Source organism: Neophocaena asiaeorientalis, unplaced genomic scaffold, assembly GCF_003031525.2.
Source record: "Neophocaena asiaeorientalis asiaeorientalis breed wild unplaced genomic scaffold, Neophocaena_asiaeorientalis_V1.1 scaffold606, whole genome shotgun sequence".
Classification (NCBI taxonomy): Eukaryota; Metazoa; Chordata; class Mammalia; order Artiodactyla; family Phocoenidae; genus Neophocaena; species Neophocaena asiaeorientalis.
In genome coordinates this window covers 3,296,486-3,323,557 of record NW_020173687.1, presented here as the reverse complement: position 1 = coordinate 3,323,557, position 27,072 = coordinate 3,296,486, and the positions used below count along the sequence as shown (strand labels likewise).

General features: G+C 45.6%; 2 protein-coding genes and 1 long non-coding RNA gene across 8 annotated transcripts in view; 1 reads left to right on the top strand and 2 right to left on the bottom strand.

The window, feature by feature from the left end:
- The window catches only part of PPP1R3D (protein phosphatase 1 regulatory subunit 3D), a 5,144-nt gene extending 3,342 nt beyond the window's left edge, over positions 1–1,802 (bottom strand). The window contains exons 1-2 of the mRNA XM_024750182.1: positions 517–1,802; positions 7–331 (exon numbers count right to left, since the gene is read on the bottom strand). Of these exons, the coding sequence (XP_024605950.1) occupies positions 7–331; positions 517–799 (608 nt within the window). The 5' untranslated portion in view covers positions 800–1,802. The remainder of the gene's footprint in view (positions 1–6; positions 332–516) is intronic.
- On the top strand, positions 595–7,124 carry FAM217B (family with sequence similarity 217 member B). 2 transcript variants are annotated; one of them, XM_024750224.1, is made up of 4 exons: positions 595–708; positions 2,237–2,348; positions 2,485–2,570; positions 4,176–7,124. In XM_024750224.1, the coding sequence occupies exon 4, from the start codon at positions 4,180–4,182 to the stop codon at positions 5,332–5,334; it is 1,155 nt and encodes a 384-aa protein (XP_024605992.1). In that variant the 5' UTR covers positions 595–708; positions 2,237–2,348; positions 2,485–2,570; positions 4,176–4,179; the 3' UTR covers positions 5,335–7,124. The 2 variants fall into 2 exon arrangements, with proteins under 2 accessions (XP_024605992.1, XP_024605990.1); XM_024750222.1 differs by lacking the exon at positions 595–708 and adding an exon at positions 1,817–1,970.
- Positions 4,902–27,072, bottom strand: LOC112402982 (uncharacterized). Of its 5 annotated transcripts, none has more exons than XR_003003802.1 (6): positions 26,891–27,072; positions 26,575–26,665; positions 13,115–13,182; positions 12,687–12,943; positions 10,605–10,817; positions 4,902–5,031 (listed from the first exon to the last, which is right to left on the bottom strand). It is a non-coding gene; the product is annotated as an uncharacterized LOC112402982 (long non-coding RNA). The 5 variants fall into 5 exon arrangements; XR_003003801.1 differs by having other exon boundaries at positions 4,977–5,102; XR_003003803.1 differs by lacking the exon at positions 4,902–5,031 and adding an exon at positions 5,091–5,226 and having other exon boundaries at positions 10,605–11,171.

The window sequence follows — 27,072 nt, the reverse complement described above, 5'->3', positions numbered from 1 at the left end:
CAGGGCCGCGACTCCCGGGCCGCGCCGCCGTCCAGGTCCGAGAGGCAGCTGAGGCTCCGCGGGGCGGGCTTCCGGAAACCGGCGGCGGCGGCGGGGAGGACCGCGGAGCCCGGGCCTCTGAACATGGCCCGGCCGGCCGTCGAGCGATGGGGAGGTGGAACCGAGGGGCGGCCTTCCGACCCCGCGTCCGCTCCCTCGGTGTCCCCGGCCGTGCTCAGCTGCCCCTGGGGAGGGTCCGCCGAAACCTCTGACTGCAGGGGATCCAGTGGGCCGGCTGCGCCCTCCCCTCGACAGCCACTTCGCCCCTCGAGTCCTCGCCCGGGGTTTTTCGCTTTGGGCAGACAAAAAAAAAAAAAAAGCTGATTTCAATCGATGAGTGCTTGCTCTCGTGGAAGCTTTTCGGGGCCACCGCGGAGCGCGGGGTGGCGCCGGCCTTCTGCTTCTTCCCGGGTGCCTGGGGGAAGGCGGTGTCCGCCCAGCGGCCGCTCCCACCCCCGGGGCCCTGGCGTTACTTACACGGCTGCAACTTGTCGGTGCAACTTCCCGGCGAGCCTCCGCCCCGCCCCTCGTGACGCGGCCGCGCGCGGACTCCCGCAGCCCGAGCGCCGCCGCCGCGCCTGCAGCAGCGCGCCGCAGTCCGGCCTCCCGCCCGGACCCGGGAAGGAAGGCCGGCGGCCGCGTCAAGTGTCCTCGGCGATCGCGAAACAGGTCTGATCAATCTCTGTCCGCGTCTGCCTGGCCCGCCCGCCGATCGATCATAGCTCCGCGTCTGCACAAACGGAGGACCAGGAATGTGCATGCTGCTGGTCCTCGGATTTCTGGGTTAATGGGGGCGGGGGAGGCGTGCAAAGCCCGGCCTTTCCAGGAGCTCGTCCCCAGGCTGATTTTAAGCCTCGAGGCTAGCCAGCTCTTTGGACGTTTGCCCTGCAGCATGGACCCTAGGCCAGACCGAGGGAGCCTCGCTGCGTAGAGGAGAAGCGTCCTGTCCTCACGGCACCCACAATGCTTTGCCGCCCGGGACCGTCCCCGGGGGTGGGGAGCAGGCGGCGTGGCTGCGGCTGCGGCTGTCTCGTGGCGCCGCGCCGGAGAGGAAGATGTGGGAGTAACAGTTCATACCCTGGGGTGACATATGCGGTTGCCTTTAAGCAAGCAGCCTCTGGCGCTTGGGACGCATTTCTGGAGCCAGAATCTCAGACTTTTAGCTTTGTTCCGATGGGAGGCGGAACCGTCAGGGAAACCGGAGCTTGTTTTCTGCGTCCTTAGGGACCCTGCAGGCTGTCATCTGTCTCTAATTTGGTGCAGAAAACGGCACAGCCTAGGGTGTAAAGCTTGCCAGGTGAAGGCGAGAAGATGGGAGTGCACCAGGCTAATTGGAGGAGTGTTGGTAAAGAACATTTTCTACGCCCAAAACGAATCAAGCCGTTGATTATGGTATACTTCATTCATTGTGAGGGCCCGCATGCGTTTTTTATTCCCATCGTATGTACACTGACCAAAATGGCACACGTGCTTCTTTTGAAAAATAACACAGCAAAGTTTTAGGAAGGAAATAAAAATCTTCTATAATCCCACCTCTTCCATTTTTCAGAGGCAGGGGATATTATGGAAGAAAGAAATACGTATTCACGTTCAAATGGGGCACTTTTAGTAGCCCACTCAAAATAAGAGGCGAAAAGCAACCTTGGGTGGTACAAATCAACAAAATGTCACAAAGAGATAACATCGTGTGATGTGTAGGAAGATACTGATATGACTTTTTCGTGGATTGATGTGATAGTGAAGGCAGGAGACTTGAAAGAGAGCCTCCACAGCAGAGTTTAAGCTCCACAAGAGCAGGGCATGTGTGTAATCCTGCCGTTTTCTAGGCACTCCTGTAATTGTTTGTTGAAAGAACGAACGAATGAATGAATGAATGGACATGGGAACTTCGGAGCAACACCCGACCTTAATTAGCCCCACAGATTTCCACAGTATGTTATTTCCAAGGGGATTTTGTGTGTGGGTATGTGTGGGTATGGGGAGAGAGAGAGAGGGAATCCATTTGTAGTAGTGTGATCTTGTATCTAATATCCACTGTGAAAAACAAACAAGATTAAACCGTAAATAGAAGGCAATATCCTTCCATCAGTTTTTCTACACAATTTGAATATTTAAGAACAAACAAGTGAAAACCAACACAATACCGGTGATAGGACCGTTTGCAGTCAGTACTTACCGACACTTCTGTTGCTTCTAGTTCCGGTGGTAAGGAGTCCTTTCCAAATATAAGAGGAATAAAGAAGTTACTTCCCCTGCTGCCATCATCTCCCAACAGACTGAGCAAGAATATTTCGAGTGCTACAGCAAAGGTGATGTAAACTTTGAAGTACAATCTTATTTAGATTTGTTGGGTTTCTTTTCCTGTTCGTTTCTTGTGTGTGTGTGTGTGTGTGTGTGTGTGTGTGTGTGTTCAGGGTATTTATTAACTACGTGTCTGTTTTTTAGACAGTCCATCAAACCCTAGATGATGATCAGCCGTGTGACTTTTTCAAGAAAGGGAATAGGGTGAATAAAACTTATCAGAAAAGCAGGTAAATCGTTTTTCATGTAATTGCTTTATCTTGCAAAAGGCACGTTATCTCAGTTCTCCAGATTGATATGTGTGGTTGGGAAAAAATATGTCTGTTGATAGGAAATATATACTTATATTTCTTGTCTGGCAGAAATGATTTTAAACATTACTAGTTGGTAAAAATTCCAGAGGTCATAATTCTTGCACTGTTAGCAGAATCCACAATTTTGGGTAAATCCCTTAATCATCTGTCTATGTTAGTTTCCTTTTATATAAAAAGGATACTGTTAACGTTTATGGATGCACACAGACAGCTAGAGGTAAATGAAAGTTTTAACAATATTGGCTATGAGTTCTAAATAATGGCAATTCCTTTATCCATTTCGTCAACATTTATTGAGCACGTGTTATGCTACTGGCAATGATTCAACCTCCAACGTGTTTATTTGTTAAGAAGTGACACATTTTCAAGTAATTGCTTAGTGTGGTAGAAACACAGACGAATGTAAACCAGACAAATGAACCTCTGAGGTTTCCACAAAGCATGTTTACCACCCTTTTTTTTTTTTTTTTTTTTTTTGCGGTACGCGGGCCTCTCACTGTCGTGGCCTCTCCCGTTGTGGAGCACAGGCTCCGGACGCGCAGGCTCAGCGGCCATGGCTCACGGGCCCAGCCGCTCTGCGGCATGTGGGATCCTCCCGGACCGGGGCACGAACCCGCGTCCCCTGCATCGGCAGGCGGACTCCCAACCACTGCGCCACCAGGAAAGCCCTACCACCCACTTCTTTTAACCCCACCAGACTGATATTGCTGAGAAGTATTTTCATCTTGGCAAAATGCTACGTTCTTGGTAAATAAGTCAAAAAGAAAATATTTTCAACTCTGATATGAGACCCTGTCTCAGAATAAATTAGAGGAAGAATCAGTTGCCATGCTGGTAATGCCCACGGTATTCACAATGTCTACTTCCCCGCCATTCGAAGGATTGCATTAAAACTATTTTTTAAATTCATATTGTGTTAAAAGGTATGATTTTATTCCTATTCCTCTAAACAGCTTTTCTGAGTGTGTTTTCTATTTGAAAACACTTTGATAAGCTTTTGGTTTAAGGTGTAGGTCGTGTATGCTACACTTTTCCTTAAGATTTTTGTCAGCTCAGAATTACCACCAACCAGTGATTAAGTTCTGTAAAACTTGTATTTTACATCCTGTTTACATTTAATTGAAAGTAGGTATATAAAAGAAAGCTGTGGATTTTACTTGTTCGTGTTATTAAACACTGCTCATCATTAACAGGACAGAGTCCTATGAGAGATGTTACTAATGTTTAAAATGATAATATAAGCACTTTATGAAATGTTAGTGTTTTTCTTAAAAGCTAATGTTTGATGTAAAACAGAATCCGTGCATGTACTCTGGCACCTGCTCTATGATGTTTCCTAAGTAGAGTGTCAAGTGGAAAATTGTCCTGTAACTTGTTCTGTGAGTTCAGAGGCCTCACATTTTCTAATGCCTCGCGGTAGCTGAAATATACCACCAGGGGGTTCTTTTGGTCCCGTTGTTCAATCATCGGCTGGCCAGTTTTTGTCAGATGGACTAAGAATTGCAGGTTTATTTCTCGCAGCAATATGAATGCAGGCCCCTCTTGGAATAAAGTACAGCGTCCAAAGAATTCAAGAAAAAGGCAGAGTAAATCCCAAGTCCCCCATATCTCGTCCCAGCTGAAAAGCGGTCTCGGAGGATGTGTCCCCCAACCAACTGAGGATAAACTGAAGGAAAGCATTTCCCCGGAAGGAAACCCCAAAAGGAGTCCCCTTGGCTACAGGTGTCGGGCGTCCTCAGGGAACACGTTGTTTCTGGACTTTCAGACGATGAAAATTATCAAAGAAGATGCTGAGGAGGACAATGCCAGTGACCTCTCTGATTCAGAAAGAATCCCCGTCCCCCCTTCTCCCCTCACGCCTCCAGATCTTCATCTTCGAGCCGAAGAGATCGATGCGGCTCACTTCGATCCGCACCCAGGGCAGGGTCCCACCCAACAGCCCGAATACTCTTACCCTGACTTCCTCCCGGCCCCGTGTAACTCCTGGGACCTGCGGGACATGGCTGTGCTCTTGCACTCTGAGCGCAGGACAGAGGCCGTGCCCAGAACCGGGGGGCTGCTGGGGAAGTACATCGACAGGCTTGTCCAGCTCGAGTGGCTGCAGATCCAGACTGTCCAGTGCGAGAAAGGGAAGGGGGCCAAGGCGAGGCCTCCCACTGCCCCTGGGACCTCGGGGGCTCTGAAAAGCCCTGGGAGAAGCAAGCTGATTGCCAACGCTCTGTCCAGGCCTCAGCAGGAAGGGCCTCCGAAGTCAGGCCCTTCACGAAAGAAAGACGTGCACCGCGAAGAAGTCCATCCATCCTATTACACAAGTGAGGCTTCCACCAGACCCCTCGATGTGCTGAATAGCAGCAGACTGTGTTCTCAGAAGCAAACCCTGGACGTGCAGACAGAGGAGAAGAAAAAGAAATCCAACAAGAGCTCCAAGCTGCAGCACTGGGGTCCGTCCTGTGGGGACAGCGGTGACCCTAAGATCAAGAGCTGCGTGAACCTTCGCCTTCCCAGGCAGCCAGCGGTGATCGGGGACTCCACGGACACCTACAAGGCCTCCAGAGCGCCAGCACATGCAAGTCTTAAGCAAAAGGGAAATGCAAATAATTGTGCTCGAGCCACTGTATCCAGCGAGAAAAAGCTCAAAACAAATGGAGGAAAACAAAACACACACAAATTCAAATCATAACTGAGACGATGAATTGCAAGGACCTGCAGGTGCCCCAGTATTAGAGCTCTTCCAAAAGTTACAATACTGTGAACTTTAAGAGACTTTGGGATTACTGACACTGAAGAGGTTGACCAGTTCTTTAGTCCACGCCACGCCCACCCAAGCCACAACAGGGTCGTTTCCAAAGAAGGGTGTCTTTCAGTAACCATATTTTGCGTTGACAGTCTTAGGCAAATGAGAGCCCTTCAGATAAAAATTAACCAAGGGTCTGTGCCGTATAAAGAAATAAAACGACAGCTCTCCAAGGGAAGAGTGGACTAAACTTCTGAAACCTCAGCCAGGCCACGTACAGCGCAGGCAAACTAGTGCGTACTGCTTCAAACGGTGTAGAATCCTGAAGGTCTGAAATAGGGCTCTCTGCATCCTCATCTTAAACTATTCAAGCAGAAGGTCCGGGCATCTCACTCCTGGGGAAGCTTCGGCTCTCCCTCGAGTTACGGAGCAGCTATTATGAGCAAAGTCATTTATCACTAAGCTGCCTGCTCCTTCCAGACAGTGGAATCTAGTGCTTTCAAACACTTTCCCTGATATGGGTTTAAAAAAAACAAGGCCGGGCTTCCCTGGTGGCGCAGTGGTTGAGAGTCCGCCTGCCGATGCAGGGGACACGGGTTCGTGCCCCGGTCCGGGAAGATCCCACATGCCGCGGAGCGGCTGGGCCCGTGAGCCATGGCCGCTGAGCCTGCGCGTCCGGAGCAGGCTTTTTGCTCAAATCAATCCTTAAATCTTTCAAAGAGAAAGTTAATGTGCCAAAATCATCAGAATGATATCTGTCTTCATTTGCAAGAGCAGGACTTTATAATCTTGCTGGGAGCGGGGAGTGGGAGGGCGGACCATGGATAGTTACTGAATGTCTTAACCTCCTCACCTGGCCCTGCGGCTTCCTGACTCCCCTAAATGCTTCTTATTTAACTGCTGTTAAGTCACATCTTCTTGTCCCTATGGTTGTGCTGAGAGATTTCTCTTGATATTATGTTGAATATCCGTAGAACCTTTGCTTGACTACTTCTTGATGTACAGTATGTTTTAATGACTGTAGCTGATTTTATCCCTTCAAACGATTATTCTATTTGTTTTTTTACATATATATTTGTTTCTGTTTTCTCACCTTTGGGACAAATGAAAAACTCGGCACTTTTCATCTGAAAATATTTACTAACTCGCAGACTTTTCACCCAGTAACTCAGTGTCATCCAAGGCACTGTTTAAGTTAACATAAAGACAAGATGCATTTATAAATAATTAAAATAATAGGCCGAAGTTGAATATTAAGATGCCCTTTTAAAATCTGATTTTAATTGTATTAAACAACAAAAATTTTTACGGTAATTTTTTTTCTTCTAAGACTTTTTTTACAGAGTCCCTCTTATATTCTCTCTCACACCACCCTACTGGAGAAAGCACTGCTTACAATAAAATCTTACGCATTTTTATAAATGAACAAACAATGTACATCTGGCAGGCATTACTTCCATGGTTCGCAATTATACTATAACTTTTGTACTCAGTATAAGTATAGTGTTTTGAAAACAGTGCTAGTCTTACTTTTCCTTTCTGTGGTTCCTGAGTGGCACCCCAGATGTCCCTCGACGGCCCTGCTCCAGTGAGTACAGATGGGTTAGTCCTATATACACTGCTGGCGTGTATATAGGACCCAATTCATGAGTCTTTCTCTGCTATATATATATTTTTTTTTTTTTTTTTTGCGGTACACGGGCCTCTCACTGTTGTGGCCTCTCCCGTTGCGGAGCACAGGCTTCGGACGCGAAGGCTCAGCGGCCATGGCTCGTGGGCCCAGCCGCTCCGTGGCATGTGGGATCCTCCCCAACCGGGGCATGAACCCGTGCCCCCTGCATCGGCAGGCGGACTCTCAACCACTGCGCCACCAGGGAAGCCCTCTCTGCTAGATTTTTATGCAGCTCTTTATGAAGTATTCCGGGTCGATAAATCTCTGTAAGCACGTTACATATATTTACACACATCTATATACACATATATACGCCTGATAATAATCCCACAGGGTTTATGCTGAGCTGCTGCCTCTACCAGTAATGCACCTGTGCAGGTACCCTCAGAGACCTTTCCCGGCCTCGTGTATGTCTGAGCTGATTGAGAAATGCTGAGGTAACGCCTCGAATGTTCCATGTGTTCCTAGCTCTTTGACTTGAAGTCGGTTGCTTAATTTGGGGGGATAGCTATAATGTCACGTTAAGACAGTTTTAAAAGCCTGAAAAAGTGGCTTGTTTACTTTTTTGCCTCGGGTTCGTAGTTTATTTTAACCAACATTATTGTGATTGGATCAGAACTCCTAATGGATATAGGTTCATTATGGAAGATAAGCACAATTTTATGATTTCTGATGCACACATCTTAATGCAGTAAACGCTGCAGATAAAGACCTCGCCATTCAAGCAGACGACATTGGAGAGTTGAGTCAGGAGCTCATTCAGTTCATCAAATCGAAGCCATTGAATCTTGTGACATGAGTCACTGTATTTCGAAGAAGTGCCTCTCATTTCTGTGGAGTTGTTTACATACGTGTTGCATTTAAACCAATTTAAATTATCCAATAAAATAAAATAAATGGTAGAAAAAAAAACCCCCAAAGTTTAGAGAATGTAAGAAGAACTGCTTCAAGCTTAGGATCAGGGGGAAAAGTTGTAAAAACAGTACAAAAATGAATTACAAAATTACAAAAATGAATTACAAAATGAATTACAATAAAATAAAATAAATGGTAGAAAAAAAACCCCCAAAGTTTAGAGAATGTAAGAAGAACTGCTTCAAGCTTAGGATCAGGGGGAAAAGTTGTAAAAACAGTACAAAAATGAATTACAAAATATATCAGTATTAGCCACAATTGTTTAGCTTGAGACTACTTCTCAAATCTTTAATGACTAAACTGGCTGAAGGTTTGTAACTTAACTGGAATAGGGTGGGATTGGTGGCTATGACAGAAAAGATGGGGGAGAGGATATCATTGATTAGTAGTGGTTCTTAGGCCTATTTGGTTAGTCTCCAGAAGGAAGAATTTCTACCTTCCATGTTTAAATATTATCTATTTCCTCTTTCCTTTGTGCTCATTTACGTGAGTAGTAAAATAAAAATATAAAACTCTTGGTGGTACCGTATTTCAAGGTAATAGAGAAGCAGCATTTATTACTTATTCATGTACATGTACAGAGCACCATTCAAAATGGCCTGAAAATATTCAGCATGTTATTTGCTGTGTAATTATTGTATGCTTGGTTTTGTATATAATAAAACAATACACGTAGGTTTTTGTGAATCTGGACTTTTTCCTTCCTTGAGATCAATTAAACACTAGAAAAATATTGCCTGGATTTTTCTGGTATGGTTTTCATTTGCCGTTTATGCAGTTTTATTTCAGAGTTTGTCTTATTTCTCTCCCTGATTAGTTCAAAAAACTGCTTGAGGGGGAAATTCTGTTCCAATTCCTTTCTTAATACTAAGGAGCATGCATGGCAACATTACTAGATGCATCTGAGGAGCACCCCTGGCTGTACCTTTCTTGGGTCCCTCTTCCTTTTATTACCCCCAAAGGTGGTTAGGGAAGCAGATGAAAATTCAATAAAATTGACATAAGGTGGTAGAAATCTATTGCATGTGAACTCACGCATCCAGAAATGAGCCCCGTGCCTTTTCGAGGAAGCCCCCCGGCTGGGAGATGGCAGCTGTGGGCAGCTACTGGCGTAAGCATTCTGAAAGGTTTCCTGCCCCTCTTTCTAAACTCACTCTGACAATGAGCCGCCCTCTTTTGAGTCTACCAAATAGTGGCAGTTTAAAAAAATAATTTTGGGGTGTAAAAAAGCAAGTTCAGTGAGTAAATTTCAATCTTACTGACTTTATTCTGTGATTCACGAATCAGCAGCATCGAGTCCAGCAGCTAGAAAGGAGCTCTGTGGGGCTGTATAAAATGGAACTACAGGCAGAAGGGAGCCGTCAAGAAAGTTACACCAGCGAAAAGCAGATTGGTTGTGTCAAGGTCGCCTTCCTTTAGGGGCCTGGATGGCAGGGGGCGGACCAGGCAGGCGACTGAACGAGTCCCGACTGGGCTGTTCCGACAGACTGGCTGAAGATTCCGTCTGGGGAGAGCTGAAACTAAGTCTCGGTTTGGTGAAGTGGGGCTTAGCATAAGCGACTCATTTGGGGCCTGCTGTCTTGTTTTTAACGGGGTTTACACATAATTTTTTGATAACTTGCAAGTTAACCATGCTGGAGGTTTTTAAAATCATTTGTTTGTACAGAAAATGGTAGATTATCTTTGGATGCGGCTCTTTTCTTATCCACGAGGTGGCATCTAAACCTTTTCGGGAAGCACTGAATCGGTTCTGTGAATGCCCTCTGCCCAAATGGAGACATTTTTCTTGTAATCAAAAAGACATGGGGAGTGGGGAGGACTGTTTGATTGCAGACACAAGAAGATTAAGACTTTTCTCTTTGAAAGATTTAAGGATTGATTTGAGCAAAAATCAACTCAAATTGAGCAGCAGCAAAAAGCCTTAGAGGTTCGGAGCACTACTTACTTCCCAGACAGGAGCTGAGGGTGGAAAATTTTATAGAGAGGATGCAGAAGCAAGGAGATCATTTGATTGGCTGTGGCTTAGGTGGTCGTGCCATTTGGGAAAGCCTGATTGGCTGCTGGTGACTGGGTTGTTTTTCCTGCTCTTGAGGCATTTGCAGGAAATATTCCGCTTAGGGTTTGGTCTGCTTAGGTAGGCGAAGAAGGGGTTAAAACCACCTCAGTCCAAAAGCCTCCCTGCATCGACTTTGATATCATAAAACACTATTTATAGCATAGAGACAATGCTCCATGAAGGAACATAAATCATTCGTTTATAAAAATCTTCAGAGACCCTGTTTCGAAAAATACCAATCGTGTATCTGTCCTCAGCAATTTGGTATTTAAGGAATTAACTGTGATAACACTGGAAAATATATATGGAAATTTAAAAATGGGAGAGTCGTACATATAACTGTCCCAGGTTGCACGATATTTTAGAGAAAACTAATGATGCATATTTAACTTTCGATCCCGTTCAGCTAGCACAATTTTAGGCCTTACTCCTCGTGTTGTGAGCCCCACTTCAGACCCACTAATGGTGAAGGAGATCAGAACACACCACCCCAAAACACGTCGCCCTGGCGTTTGGATGATTTTGAGTTCAAGGCACTTGAAAAACAGCAAGTACAAGAAAAAACACTCCTACCTTTCTGCATTCTCTTAAAAGCAGGAAATTAAATTCCTCTACGAAAGATGTGCTCCTTATACCAGGAGGAAAGTAACGTTTTTCATCGTCAGGGATGAGAAGTTGAGACGGAGAGAACTCTACACAAACTTGATTTGTTCAAATGAGTCTTAACTTCCTCTAGTCGTCCACATCGTGCAAGTCACTTTTCGACAATTGCCCACTTTGTTCAACCTAATATAAAAGCAAGTTAGTGTCACCATTTCTCTGGGTCTTCATTCTTTATGAAGGCTTCTGGGTCCTGGAAGACTCGTGTTGAATAAATTGGCGTGCTTTTCTCCTGTTGATCTGTCTCATGTCAATGTAGCTGTCAGGCCCAGCCAAAAATAACCCTAAGAGGGTGGAGGGGGGCAGAACTTGCCGCCACAAAATATGCCTCTTTGGCATGAGGATTTTTTTAGGCTGATCATTTTTGAGAAACAGCAGACACTGGAGAGGCTTTGAAAACTGAGACGTTACCCTTTTGTAAAAACACATTTACATTGTTAAGGGAACTCTCCATCTGTAAGGGTGTCTTCCTCTCTGTGCCTGGAAGAGGAGGATGAACTAAATCTAGAAATTCTTATCAGTCTTATCAACTCTTATATTAAGGCAGGAGTTAAACCTGCGTAACAACTATACTCCCGTTTCCTGTGCTTTTCCTGACAACTTCCTTTCACTCGCTCTCCCAAATCCAACATCTTTTGTCTTTAGCTGGAGATGGTATTTATGGCGGCTGGGCCGTGTCTGGGAGTTCCTCACTTTTCCTGGGTGTCTCCCATGTACGCAGGGAGCACATAGGTTATTCAACTTCTGTTGGTTTTCCTTGTGTTAATCTGTCTCTTATTACAGGGGATCTCAGCCAAGAGGCTAGAGGGTAGGGGGAACATTATTTCTCCTTCCCCATGTCAACTACAAATTGGCACTTGCCATCCACCTCTACAAGGGTTAAATCACATGTTGCTGCGGCTGCTGACCTTCGACACCCCCTGAAAGGAGCTCAGGGTGGAGAGCAGAAATGAGGGACTCTGTGCTCTGGAAAAAACGAGCACAGCAGGTCTTCAGATAGTTAGATATTTCCAGGAGCCATTTTTAAGAGCCCACTTCTTGTATCTCCTCGTATCTAGAAAAGCACTAAAATCCTTCATGGTGACTTCTGCTCCTCGTGACTCGCAGAAACCTTCTGCCAAAAGATATGTGTTTGACTGCATGTACTCCCCCTTCACCAAAATCACAGCTATACTGACCTTCCCCCTAACCTCTTTGGAGCGATTTCTCAGAGCTCTCTGAGATGCTGTCTCCCAGGCTACAGTCCTCATTTTGCCCCCAGTACAACTTAACTCACGACTTTCACATTGTGCTTTTTTTTTTTTTTTAAGTTGGCACTCACAAGGGTAAAGGTAAACGCTGGCTTCCAGAATCAGAGTCTGTGTTTTAACAACATCTTTGGAGGTTAAAGTTTGAGAAAACTGCCTTTATGGCACTTAAAGTCTTGCAAGGTTGAAGTGGCTGCTTTGACAGCATTTCACCTGCTGGACCAGTCCCCTCTCATGCTTTGGCCCCTAACAAAGTCTTCTGCTTACCCCTGTCTACTTTCTCTAGGGCTTAAAGGCACTTAGCTGGCTCTTCACCTCAAGAATAGGTCACTACTCAGCCATCAAAAAGAAGGAAATTTTGCCCTTTGCAACAACGTGGATAGACCTGAAGGGCATTATGCTAAGTGAAATAAGTCAGACAGAGAAAGACAAATACTGAATGATGTCACTTACATGTGGAATCTAAGAAATATAACAAACTGGTGACTATAACAAAAAAGAAGCCGACTCACAGGTCTAGAGAACAATCAAGTGGTTAGCAGTGGGGAGAGGGGTAATATAGGGTAGGGGATTCAGAGGTACAAGCTGTTATGTATAAAGTAAGCTAAAAGGATATATGTAGGGAATATAGCCAATATTTTATAATAACTATAAATGGAATATACTCTTTAAAAACTGTGAATCACCTGTAACTTATTAATATTGTACATCAACTATACTTCAATAAAAAAGAAAATAGGACACTAACCTGCATGCTTCATGGCTCTGATGACCTGTGCCACAGGTGGGTATGAAGGAGTGGAGGTTTCTCAGAACACATCCACCTTGAATATGTTTTTCTTACATCCACACTCTTCTATTTTTAAACTCCAGGTGTAGAGAACTCACCCTCCCTTCAGCTGACTTTTTCACATTCTTCATTCAACATTTTGGACAGGTTTGGTAGGGTCACCACTTCCTGTCACCAACGTTTTCCTCTGAACTCATCTCTCTGGAGATGTCCACCTTAATAAAGGAAATAGAAAGAAAAGGAAGGCTTGGTCCTTTTCCTATGTTGTTCAATCTTCTAAATACTGAAATGAAATGCTTTTTGCTAACAGGTCTTCTGCAATAATGAATGATCTACCAAGTTTAACTGAAAATATTCTAATTTAAAAAAGAAGCATATATTTTTACCTCAACAGGGTAGCTTATGTGGGGAGACAAAGTAAATAGCCTCAAATCTTTATCTCCCTTCTTCTTCCCTAAAAAAGCATAAAAACATTTACATACATAAACAACTGAAGAAAGAGCTTGGTGATTCTACTATCAGAATACTTGCACAAAGCAAAAAACGCTCCAATCAGTTGTATTTGGCAGCATTCCCCCCCCCCCCAACTGTTCATCTACAATGATTAGTTGAACAAATAGGGGCAAGAGATTAAAATCTCTCAAAGGAAATTTTCTGGCCAGCTCTTGGTGGCAGACTCAAAATACTAAAACATAAGGGACCACTTCTGATCAACCTATGTGACTACAAAGCACCCATATAGGAGACAAACATTTGTGAGTCACTGAAAATAAGTCAGGAAATACAAGTGATGCATTATTTTATTCTCTCATGAAATCTAACACATTAGATGTGTTCCCCCGTATGTGTGTTAGATATTGGGCTACAACTGGATACGTGATATTAACATTGGAGTAAAACTACACTTAATAATAACTTGGATTTTTTAATTTTATTTTATTTTTTACTGCTGGAGTCAAATTCACTCCAGTGACTTTTTTCACCAATGTTGTATTGTAAAAAATTTTGAACATACAGAAAATTTGAAAGAACTGTGCAGGGAACACCCACACGCTCAGTACCCAGATCCTGCGTGAACACCTGGCTCTCGGCCCGCCTGTCCATCCTCCATCTGTCTGTTCTTTTCCGGGCACCTGGTTCCCTTTAGTTTCTGCACCTTTGGTCTCTCTCCAGAGGTTCCAGGCAGTTGTTTTATGTTTTGTTGAAAGGTGATCATTCTATAAGGCAGGGCTGGGCTTGTGGGAACCACTTCCCCATTTCTGGAAGCACAGCCCTTCCTTGGGTTGTTTTCTGTTTTGTCCCTTGGAGACTGTTCTCAGAAGTTAAGCTTTTCCCCTGACTATGAAGAAACAGACTCTCCCCTCTTCTCTCTAGCTCCCACCAGCACAGGAGGGCATGGCTGTGGGTCCCACTGGGACACCTTCCTTCTCTCCTTCTTCTCTGTTTCCAGGTGGTCGCTTAGGTTGTCTCACCTCCGTGGAGAAGGCGTCCAAATGTCCGACTCTGGACTCCTCTATGCATATGAGGTATCCCCCGCTCCCGACCAGCAGCATCCCACTGCAGGGGCAGGAAGAAGGCTCATACCCGACCATTTCCCTTCTTTGATGTTGATTTGACCAACGGGAGAAATTCAGTTTCCTTGCCACACTCAATGGAGGAAGTGATGGGCACTTTTCTGTTATCCTTCTCTGAGTCCTGCTGGCCACCACAAGGCCCTTCATCTCAGCTGGGCACAGGGCCCTGCCAGCCAGCCACTGTCCGAGCAGAAGTCTAAGCCAGGATGGGACACCAGGGCCTCGGCTTGCAGCGACCCTCGTGTTTGACCGGTGATTCTCAGGAAGCTCCCGTCCCATTCACAGGAAAAATCCAACTCACCGATTTCCTGAAGTGGAAAGAAAGCATCCCATCCTCTGCAGCAGGGAAGGTGGGATCAGCTCTCACTGCAAATGAGGCCCAAGGAAGCCAGCTGACACCCGCCCCGCTGGACTCCTCACCAGTGGGTGGGCTGGGACCAGGAGAGTGGGCTGTGGTGCAGGTTGCGGGCCACAGGGTCAGTCCTGCCATTTGGGGGAACGCTGAGGTGTCTGGTCCTAACTGTTGGTGTCTCTTTTTAGAACGTTGTGAACTACTGCTTCTTTATTCTCAGTTAACGACCCTACTCACCACTTCCTGGGCCAGTAGAAACCTCCCATGAAACATGCTTTTCCCTGAAAATGAAACTCAGTGAGTGCCTGGCAATTGTAGGAACCCCGATTGACAGGGATAATTCAAGACAAAATCCTTGCTTAGATGCACTCACGATGCGTTTATCATTATAAAAAACACTGAGAAGACTCTGGGAGGGCTCACGCCAAGGAGTACTTCCCAGAACTTCTGCTGCCAGTGTCCTTGTCCCCACGGTGAAACAGAGCCACCCCCCACCTCTGTAGGAGACCCTCCAACACTAGTAGATACACCAGAAATACATCTCCACATGGAATAACTCCTACAGAACACCTACCGAACGCTGGCAGAACACCTCAGACCTCCCAAAAGGCAAAAAAGTCCCCACGTACCTGGGTAGAGCAAAAGAAAAAAGAATAAACAGAGACAAAAAGATAGGGACGGGACCTGCACCAGTGGGAGGGAGCTGTGAAGGAGGAAAAGGTTTCCACACACTAGGAGCCCCTTTGCGGGCGGAGACTGCGGGTGGCGGAGGGGAAAGCTTCGGGACCGCGGAGGAGAGCGCAGCAACAGGGGTGCGGAGGGCAACGCGGAGAGATTCCCGCACAGAGGATCAGGGCCGCCCGGCACTCACCAGCCCGAGAGGCTTGTCTGCTCCCCCGCCGGGGCGGGCGGGGCTGGGAGCTGAGGCTCCGGCTTTGGTCGGAGCGCAGGGAGAGAGGACTGGGGTTGGTGGCGTGAACACAGCCTGCAGGGGGTTAGTGCGCCACGGCTGGCCGGGAGGGAGTCCGGGGAAAAGTCTGGAGCTGCCGAAGAGGCAAGAGACTTTTTCTTGCCTCTCTGTTTCCTGGTGCGCGAGGAGAGGGGATTAAGAGCGCTGCTTAAAGGAGCTCCAGAGACGGGCGCGAGCCGCGGGTAAAAGCGCGGACCCCAGAGACGGGCGGGAGACGCTAAGGCTGCTGCCGCCGCCACCAAGAAGCCTGTGTGCGAGCACAGGTCACTGTCCACACCTTCCGTCCCGGGAGCCTGTGCAGCCCGCCACCGCCAGGGTCCCGGGATCCAGGGACAACTCCCCCGGGAGAATACACAGCGCGCCCCAGGCTGGTGCAACGTCACACCGGCCTCTGCCGCTGCAGGCCCGCCCCGCACTCCGTTCCGCTCCCTCCCCCCAGGCCTGAGTGAGCCAGAGCCACCAAATCAGCGGCTCCTTTAACCCCGTCCTGTCTGAGCAAAAAACAGATCCATTTGTCCTAGGGTTCTATCCGTCTGTTTTTTGTTTGTTTACTTTGTTTTTGTTTGTTTTTTCTTTAAAAAAGTGTTTTTTACTAATAATTATTTTTATCTTAATAACTGTATTTTATTTTATCTTCTTTCTTTCCTTCCTTCCTTCCTCCCTCCCTCCCTTCTTTCTTCCTTCCTTTTCTTCTTTCTTTCTTTCTTTCTACTTTCTCTCCCTTTTATTCTGAGCCGTGTGGATGAAAGGCTTAAGAAAGGAAATTGAGCTATTTGTAATGAGGTGGTTGGACCTAGAGTCTGTCATACAGAGTGAAGTAAGTCAGAAAGAGAAAGACAAATATCGTATGCTAACACATATATATGGAATTTAAGAAAAAAAATTTCATGAAGAACCTAGGGGTAAGACAGGAATAAAGACACAGACCTACTAGAGAATGGACTTGAGGATATGGGGAGGGGGAAGTGTAAGCTGTGACAAAGTGAGAGTGGCATGGACATATATACACTACCAAAAGTAAAATAGATAGCTAGTGGGAAGCAGCCGCTTAGCACAGGGAGATCAGCTCGGTGCTTTGTGACCACCTAGCGGGGTGCGATAGGGAGGGTGGGAGGGAGGGAGACGCAAGCGGGAAGAGATATGGGGATATATGTATAACTGATTCACTTTGTTATAAAGCAGAAACTGACACACCATTCTAAAGCAGTTATACTCCAATAAAGATGTAAAAAAAAAAAAAACACCGAGAACTTGAGGTGGGTTGGGCACCCCTCAACACCCAAGGTGTGAATGTAGAGTCTAGATAATTAGTTCTCACCCTTACCTTCCTTTCAATCAAGAAACTTTTATCTCACCATCACTTTCTTCATTTCAGCTTACCTTGAGCTGGGAGCTGCCACCTTGTGGCCATAAGGTATTACTGCACTTCTAAGGACACGAACACTGATGATCTTCCCCGGAATTGTGGATACACAGAACAGAGAAACTCGACATCTTCCAGCTCTGACTCACCTAAGACATGAGGCAGGTGAAGCCCAGAGTCACCAGCCGAGTGAGTCACAGCCTAACTGAGAAGGACTGCCATATGGGAAACTGGCTTCTTGCTCAGTTAGTTTTAAATGTTTGAGGATGTTGAAAATTTGTTTGCTTTTTAAAATATTAAAATACTAATTTTCTTCAACTTAAAGCAAATATAAAAGTGGAACCCTTCACTCGCATTCCCCAGCCCCTCTCCGGATCTCTGGAGGCCAACACATTGTGTTTCTTTTTATTTTATTTTATTTTATTTTTTGCGGTACGCGGGCTTCTCACTGTTGTGGCCTCTCCCGTTGCGGAGCACAGGCTCCGGACGCGCAGGCTCAGCGACCATGGCTCACGGGCCCAGCCAATCCGCAGCATGTGGGATCTTCCCGGACCGGGGCATGAACCCCTGTCCCCTGCATTGGCAGGCGGACTCTCAACCACTGCACCACCAGGGAAGCCCCACACTGTCTTTTCTTGATCAACATTTTCAGCGCCACCATTAGGGGTGTACGACCTGCATCTCTCATGAACATTCCACATGGTTTAGTTTACCTCACCTATAAATTCTGAATTAGTGACTCTAACTTAATCAGGTTTTTGAACAGACTTACATGGAATCAAAATATCCACTTTGAGGGGCTTCCCTGGCGGTGCAGTGGTTGAGAGTCTGCCTGCTAATGCAGGGGACACAGGTTCGAGCCCTGGTCTGGGAGGATCCCACATGCCGCGGAGCAACTGGGCCCATGAGCCACAACTACTGAGCCTGCGCATCTGGAGCCTGTGCTCTGCAATGAGAGGCCGCGACAGTGAGAGGCCAGCACACCGCGATGAAGAGTGGCCCCCGCTCGCCACAACTGGGGAAAGCCCTCACACAGAAACGAAGACCCAACACAGCCAAAAATAAATAAATAAATTAAAAAAAAATCCACGTTGAAAATAAACGCAAGGTTGTAAATTTGATAATTACTGTTATGTTCCTCTTTATGCACAGGAAATACAGAGACATCTTAACATTACATTAGTTACTCCTTTCAATAACAAACTATTACTTTGGATTCAGATTATAAACTATTCAAATTAAAATGTGCAGCAGCCTCTCGTGGAGCTATGAATGTAAGGTAAGGCAAGAAAGCCTGCCTTCTATTTCACCTGCTGAAAAACTGCTTACTATTTTAAACAAGGTGATGAGATAACAAGGTAATAGGTTAAGGTAATGAGGACTACTGGATGTCAGATTGTGTTTTAAACTTGGTCATTGCAGCCTTAAGTATTGGTATGGTAGAACCTCAACTTGTCTTTTTTTCAGAATTCTAATGCAAAGACCCCAGGTTGGTACAGAGACCCCACCCGTAGGGAGTCTCTTTCCCATCCCTCCTCCCTCTTCCTTTAACCCCAAACTCAAAAAGCCAGACTCATCTAAGCGTAAAAGAGATTTTGGTAGAAAAAGTCTACAAACCCCAGAGCCTCGAGACATGGTTGGGATAAAGATTGTTAGTGCTTTGGAAAGTAAAAAGTATACTTTTTCTTTTTTCCTTGATAAAGTTATCCTTTCCTTTTCCAGTTCTTTGGTTTCAAATGATAGAGACTATAAAGAAATAAACATTAAAATACCCTGCTACAGAAAGAGATCACTGGGCATTCCACTGATTTTTGGAAACTAAAAATAAAGAAACTAAACCCCTAGTTCCTCAGAGCCACTGGTTTCACTTTCCTCTGACTGAGCCCTAATCTCCTGGAGTCAGATTCCCAGCCTCATGTCTGCTGTATGTGTGGCAGGGGCAGTTTTATTTCCGTCCACTCCCTTCCTAAGAATTCTGCTTGTAGCTAATGAGGTTAAAGGCTAAGGCTCAGCCCACCCCACTCTGATAAACCAAGAAAGGCCAGGGAATAGTTTGCCTAATCCACCAGAGGGCAGACAGCAGAAGCAAGAAGAACTACAATCTTGCAGCCATTGGAACAAAAACCACATTCACAGAAAGATAGACAAGATGAAAAGACAGAGGGCTATGTACCAGATGAAGGAACAAGATAAAACCCCAGAAAAACAACTAAATGAAGTGGAGATAGGCAACCTTCCAGAAAAAGAATTCAGAATAATGACAGTGAAGATGATCCAGGACCTCGGAAAAAGAATGGAGGCAAAGATCGAGAAGATGCAAGAAATGTTTAATGAAGACCTCGAAAAACTGAAGAACAAACAAACAGAGATGAACAGTACAATAACTGAAATGAAAAATACACTAGAAGGAATCAATAGCAGAATAACTGAGGCAGAGGAACGGATAAGTGACCTGGAAGACAGAATGTTGGAATTCACTGCTGTGGAACAGAATAAAGAATGAAAAAGAAATGAAGAAAGCCTAAGAGACCTCTGGGACATTAAATGCAACAACACTCGCATTATAGGGGTCCCAGAAGGAGAAGAGAGAGAAAGGACCCAAGAAAATATTTGAAGAGATTATAGTTGAAAACTTCCCTAACATGGGAAAGGAAATAGCCACTGAAGTCCAGGAAGTGCAGAGAGTCCCAGGTAGGATAAACCCAAGGAGAAACACGCCAAGACACATAGTAATCAAATTGGCCAAAATTAAATACAAAGGAAAATTACTGAAAGCAGCAAGGTTAAAACGACAAATAACATACAAGGGAACTCCCATAAGGTTAACAGCTGATTTCTCAGCAGAAACTCTACAAGCCAGAAGGGAGTGGCATGACATATTTAAAGTGATGAAAGGGAAGAACCTACAACCAAGATTACTCTACCCAGAAAGGATCTCATTCAGATTTGATGGAGAAATCAAAAGCTTTACAGACAAGCAAAAGCTAAGAGAATTCAGCACCACCAAACCAGCTCTACAACAAATGTTAAAGGAACTTCTCTAAGTGGGAAACACAAGAGAAGAAAAGGACCTACAAAAACAAACCCAAAACAATTAAGAAAATGGTAATAGGAATATACATATCAATAATTACCTGAAACATGAATGGATTAAATGCTCCAACCAAAAGACACAGGCTAGCTGAATGGATACAAAAACAAGACCCATATATATGCTGTCTACAAGAGACCCACTTCAGACCTAGGGACACATACAGACTGAAAGTGAGGGGATGGAAAAAGATATTCCATGCAAATGGAAATCAAAAGAAAGCTGGAGTAGCAATACTCATATCAGATAAAATAGACTTTAAAATAAAGAATGTTACAAGAGACAAGGAAGGACACTACGAAAGGGATCAATCCAAGAAGAAGATATAACAATTATAAGTATGTATGCACCCAACATAGGAGCACCTCAATACATAAGGCAACTGCTAACAGCTCTAAAAGAGGAAATCATCAATAACACAATAATAGTGGGGGACTTTAACACCTTATGTACACCAAAGAAAAGATCATCCAGGCAGAAAATTAATAAGAAAGCACAAGCTTTAAATGATACAATAGACCAGATAGATTTAATTGACATTTATAGGACATTTAACAAACAACCCAATCCAAAAATGAGCAGAAGACCTAAGTAGACATTTTTCCAAAGAAGACATACAGATGCCCAAGAGGCACATGAAAGGCTGCTCAACATCACTAATTATTAGAGAAATGCAAATCAAAACTACAATGAGGTATCACCTGACACTAGTTAGAATGGCCATCATCAGAAAATCTACAAACAACAAATGCTGGAGAGGGTGTGGAGAAAAGGGAACCCTCTTGCACTGTTGGTGGGAATGTAAATTGATACAGCCACTATGGAGAACAGTATGGAGGCTCCTTAAGAAACTAAAAATAGAATTACCATATGACCCAGCAAACCCACTACTGGGCATATACCCAGAGAAAACCATAATTCAAAAAGACGCATGCACCCCAATGTTCACTGCAGCACTATTTACAATAGCCAGGTCATGGAAGCAACCTAAATGCCCATCGACAGATGAATGGATAAAGAAGATGTGGTACATATATACAGTGGAATATTACTCAGCCATAAAAAGGAATGAAATTGGGTCATTTGTAGAGATGTGGATGAATCTAGAGACTGTCATACAGAGTGAAGTAAGTCAGAAAGAGAAAAACAAATTATCGTATATTAACGCATATACGTGGAACCTAGAAAAATGGTACAGATGAACCGGTTTGCAGCACAGAAATAGAGACACAGATGCAGAGAACAAACGTATGGACACCAAGGGGGTAAAGCGGCGGCGGGGTGGCGGGGTGGGACGAATTGGGAGATCGGGATTGACATGTACACACTAATACGTATAAAATGGACAACTAATAAGAACCTGCTGTATAAAAAAATAAATTAAATAAAATTCAAAAAAAGAAGAAAGAAAGGCCAGGGAGAAGGGAGGGGAGAGTTGAGATGAGAATGCCTGGGACAAAGTGACCGAAGAGGGACTGGAGGAGAGGGCCTGCTGGGAAGGCTGGGCTGCAGGTGGGCCCACGGCCCGGAGGACTGACCATCGCCCGCAGGCTCTGGGTGTATCCCAGGCATCCCCACATCGGCATGAGCTCCAGGGCCCAGTCCGTGCTGCTGCTTCTTCTCGCACTGCTGATGCTGCAGGTGAGCAGGGACGGGTACCCACAACCTGGCGCGTAGGATCTATCTGCCAGGTGCCAGGAAATGAGAGCACAGCTCCAGCTGGCTCTGCTCCTTCGAGGATAAGGGGTCGGGGGCGGACTGCATGTGATCGGCTGCCGCTGAGAGCGAGGGGGCTGGGAACTTTAGTACAGGGGAGGAAAAGGATTTTCCAGAATTTATACAAAGGAGGGGTTTAGCGCCATGATCTGTTTGGGAGAGTAGTGGGAACAGGCTAAGGGGACTCGCCTTAAAACCGGTGTATATAGTACACACACTTTTAGATTTATATCAACACATTTCCTAAGGATATGTCGATTCACCTTACATAAGACTGAGAAAATCTCAATTAAGTATGTCAAAGACGGTTTGAGCAAACCGATGGGGATGGGAAAGCTAAATCCCCCTGTCCCTCCCCCACCAGTTGCCTCGGCTCAACTGGGAAAAAAACAGTAGAATCAAGGTGAGACAAGTATGGGCTTGTTCTGTTTGTACTTACAATGGGCGGAGTTAACGCTCCTGCATATGCTTGTGGGTCACGACCTGCTTAGTCACTTTCCTCAGAGCGGGAGGGAGAGCCGTGGGACTCTCGCGTTGCTGCTGAGCTCCTCCTTATAAACCCGCCGAGGGCAGAGGCAGGAAGCCCCGCAGTGGGCGGGGGTCAAGATGCTGGGCCTGCGCTGGGTCACTGGGGTGTGGCCTGGGCATCCGGTTTCTAAAGGTTTTAACTTCACCTTATTAAGCCTCATTTCTTGCCACCTGAAATTGGAGCTAATGCGTGTACTTTTCTGTGGGAGTCAAGGAGGTAATACAGAGAACCTGCATCTTTCTGTTTTCGCAGCCCTGGTGAAATGGTTGCTCTGTTTACTCAGGGCCGGGTCTGCTACTACTGATTGGCTACTCGTTCTGAGCCAGGTGCTTTCATAGCCACTGGGGTGTAACAGTAAACAAAAGAGCAAACAAAAAGTTCCCAGTCCTCTAGCCAGCTCTGCTTCTGAAATTTGATGCCTTATTTGGCACCCTTTGCTTGGTGTTCGGAGGACTTTCTTGGCTACTTTTTAACATGGAAGAACCTTTTTTTATAAATTTATTTTATTTGCTTTTGGGCTGTGTTGGGTCTCATTGCTGCGTGCGGGCTTTCTCTAGTTGTGGCGAGCGGGGACTACTCTTTGTTGCGGTGCGCGAGCTTCTCATTGTGGTGGCTTCTCTTGTTGAGGAGCACGGGCTCTAGGCGCACGGGCTCAGTAGTTGTGGCGCAGGGGCTCAGCAGTTGTGGCACAGGGGCTTAGTTGCTCCGCGGCATGTGGGATCTTCCCGGACCAGGGCTTGAACCTTGGTCCCCTGCATTGGGAGGCGGATTCTCAACCGCTGTACCACCAGGGAAGCCCTCTTGGTTACTTTTTGCCATGAGGAGTTGTGTGTTCTGGTAGAATCCTGTTTCAGTAGCCCATGTTCACCTGGATTTGAATACATCACAAATCAAACCCTGTCTCCATCTTTGTCTTGCTCCTGCCCTCACCCCTAACTGGACTCATTAGAAAACAGAGGTGTATTTTTTCTCCTTTCTGCTGTGTTAGCACAGAGCCCGGGCAGGTCAATTCACGTCGGAGGGTGTGGTGGGTTGGCTGGGCAGTAGGACTGGACTGTGGGTAGCAATTCCGTGTTTGTTGAAAGCAGCTTTATATAGATTCCAGGGGATCAAGGCCAAGGGAGAGAATGGGATGCAGCAGGATTCAGAGGTTTTGAGCAATCCACACTCTGGACCCTTAATTGACGAAGACCTTTGCGCCTGGGAGGTGCCCAATTATTTGCTGAGCGGGCTGTAGGTAACCTATTCCTTTCCACCTCTACCTTTTCCTCCCACATTGGCTTCTGACCAGCTCTGACATGCAAAGCAGGCACCCCCTCCCCCTCCTCTGATCCAGATTTAAAACTGGTACCCATTCCGCTGAAGAGCTGCAATGTCTACGACAGTTTTCTCCCCGAACCCCCACCCTTGCTTTGTCATCCTGACATGAAGCAAAGGACAAAGCTGTGACCCTGCTGCAGGTCTTTGTCCCAGACTTCACGACAAGCCACAGAAGCAGGGTCCTGCTCCCCTATTTGCCATTTCCAGTCCTGAGAGCCTGCACATCCTCAGCTCTGGGCTGTGGCAGCTTCCAGGACCCAAGAGAAGGGAGGGTTTGAGAAAGAAGTTAGTGCACAAAGTCTGTTATGGTTGGTTGTTGTTTTTAATCTGGGAAATTCTGAGTCGAGTTATCTTTGAAAAGTTTCTTAGCATTTATGCTCTGCCTGATTACTCACTCAACCACTTCATTCAAGAACAACAGAGTTGGCGGATTGCAGGAGGTGAGGGGTCATATGGTCAGAGGTGATGCTGAGCCCTCAGCAGGGGGCAGAGTGGCTGGTCTCTGTCCTGAGAACCCCATTTTCTGTTGCTCTATGCCAAATCCGCACCTGCAAACGATCAGCCAAGCTTCCATAGGCAGAGAATGTGTTTGGACCCGTGTGCTAGTCTCCAAGGGCTGTTATTACAAAGGACAAACGAGGTGGCTTAAAGCAACTGAAATGTACAGCATGGCGACTCTAGTTAATAATTCCAAATCGCATATTTGAAACTTGCCAAGAGAGTAGATCTTAAAAGTTCTCATCACAAGAAAAAAAATCTGTTACTATAAATGGTGACAGATATTAAATAGACTTATTGTGACGATCATTTCGAAATACATACATATATTGATTGAATTATTGTGTTGTGCTCATGAAACTAATATAATGGTGCATGTCAATGATACCTCAATAAAAAAATTGTTCTTGAATTCAAGTTTGCTGTGAAAAATATTTTCAGGAAAGAATTATTTCCATATAGGTCTCTTAGTTCTTTACGACCTTCTATAGACACAAAGCCTTCATTTACTGAGAAAACTTCTCCCCAGAGCTGCCACGGCTCCTCAGCCTGGCCCGCACAATGCCGGTGACATGCCCTCAAGTCAGCAGCAGCTATCATGTGATGGGCAGGCTGGACCTTACAGTGACCGCCCACCTGCCACACTCCCATGAAACAGGTGGACAGTGCAGCTGGAGATGCGCTTGGAGAAAGTTTTCTCCCCAGTCGCGTTACAGAAAGCATTATGTAAATCTTTTGAATGGCATCCGCTTTGGACAAACAGCCTAAAATTGGCAGGGATGGGAAATATAATAAGCGTACTTACAAGATCATTTCGACAAATATAACTGTTTCCAGTCTTCCTGCCTCACCAGTCGAGACAGTGCAAATGAATTCCAAGCGGTGCATAGAGGAGAAACAACACACACGTGCACACAAGGATGTGAAATTTCAGGTGTCTCTGGGCGAAGAAATACACTATTTCAGACCTCTTTTCCAGCGCTCCAGCCGGCTCCTGGTGACTGTCGGCTGTGCTGTTTATGTGCCATCATAGGAAAATGAAACTAGAGCCTTCCTGTTGAAAGGGCCCTACACCTCACTTCACACCCTTGCTCACAGAAGGGGAAACTGAGGCCAGAGAGGAGACAAAACCTTAATGTATTCCTTGTTCATGACCTGGGCCACCCGGAAATACACCTGTCTTAGAAATGGAATGGATTTCTTCATTCTGTTGCAAGACCTGCGATTTTCTCCATTTTAAAATTCCACATGCAGTTAGGCTCTTAATTTAAAATTAACAACATTAATCAAGAAGCATTTGTTGTCTGAGTAAGTCGATGTTTGAGATTTTGGAAAGAGTTTAAAAAAATTCTTTGCCTTTAGGGAAAAAGATAGAAATAGAGCCTGTGGCAGGAAACAAACGTTTATATTTGACATTAACAAAACCAGATGACCCAATAATATACCCCACTCACTGGAAGGGTGGCCGACCACAAGAAATGAAGATTTGGAGAATGTTTCTTTATTTTCTATGACGCTGTTATTTACTACACAGTCCTTTATGCTGCGACAAGCTTTTGGGTGAGGATAGATCCTTATAGTGGCGGGGCGGGGTGGGGGGCTGGCGACCACAACAAGAGGTGTTCGGCAGGCTCTAGGTGGGCTGGTGATCACTTACCCTGTCCCGGGAGATCTGAGGTATAAATCCTAGAGGAGCAGCTATCAAACCTCTTGCTCTCAGGATGCCTTTCCACTCGCAAACTTTATGCAGAACCCAAAGAACTGTTGCTTATGAGGTTATATTTACTGATGCTTACCATGTTAGAAATTAAGACTGGGAATTATTTTTTTGGCCACGCCACGTGGCTTGTGGGATCCTAGTTCCCTGACCAGGGATCGAAACTGGGCCTCCTGCAGTGGAAGCATGGAGTCCTAACCACTGGACCGAGAGGGAATTCCCAAGACTGGGAAATTTTAGACGTATTTCTCAACTCATTAAAGTTAATGATAAGTCCATTACATGTTCATATAAATCACACATGTCTATGAAAAATAAACATATTTTTCAAAATTCCATTCAGTTTGAAGAATGGCACTCTTTTATGTTTTTTGCAAATCTCTTGGCTGTCTGGCTTAAAAGCAGACAGCTGGATTCTCCTCTCTGATTCCGAATTCTCCTCTCTGATTCTGAATTCAGTCTGTTGTAAATGTTGTTTGGTTAAAGTATGTGAAGCAATTCCGGCCTCACACAGGTATATATGGAAAGGGAGGAATATTTTAATCGCCTGGAACAGATAATTGTGGGTATTCTTTTTGACATCACACCAAAACTTGACAAGTGGTCCTTTTTTAACACTTACTTGCAATGTGGACTCCGAAAAGCGTATTAATGAACTTTCCTTACTCTGTTCCATTAAAACCATTTGTGTCTCTTGCATTGCAGATGACTCTCACCTGTGCATGATTTTGGACCGTGATGTCTTAATCAGTAGGAAACTCAGCTCTCGGAGCAACGAAGATCTTCCGAATGTTGACATATTTCATTCTACAAAATCAAAAAATCACATTCGTCAATCTGTCCACCGACATCAGCAGAAAAATCTTTACCTGTTGGGAAGCTGTCAAGCTCGGAGTAGCAGACACAAATTTTCCAAAATTCTAATTTTTGCTTGAGAGCTTAAATTTTACTGTCGGCATCATGACTGTCTATTGTTTTTCTCGAAGTGACGGGCTGACTCTGTTCATTACCAACGACCTGTCTGTCAAGTACCTGATCCCGAACAGCCATGGTCAGGCAGTCATTCTTTCGAGGAAAATGCTGCTTCAGAAAAAAGTGGCCTGGGGCTTCCCTGGTGGCGCAGTGGTTGACAGTCCGCCTGCCGATGCAGGGGACACGGGTTCGTGCCCCGGTCCGGGAAGATCCCACACGCCGCGGAACGGCCGGGCCCGTGA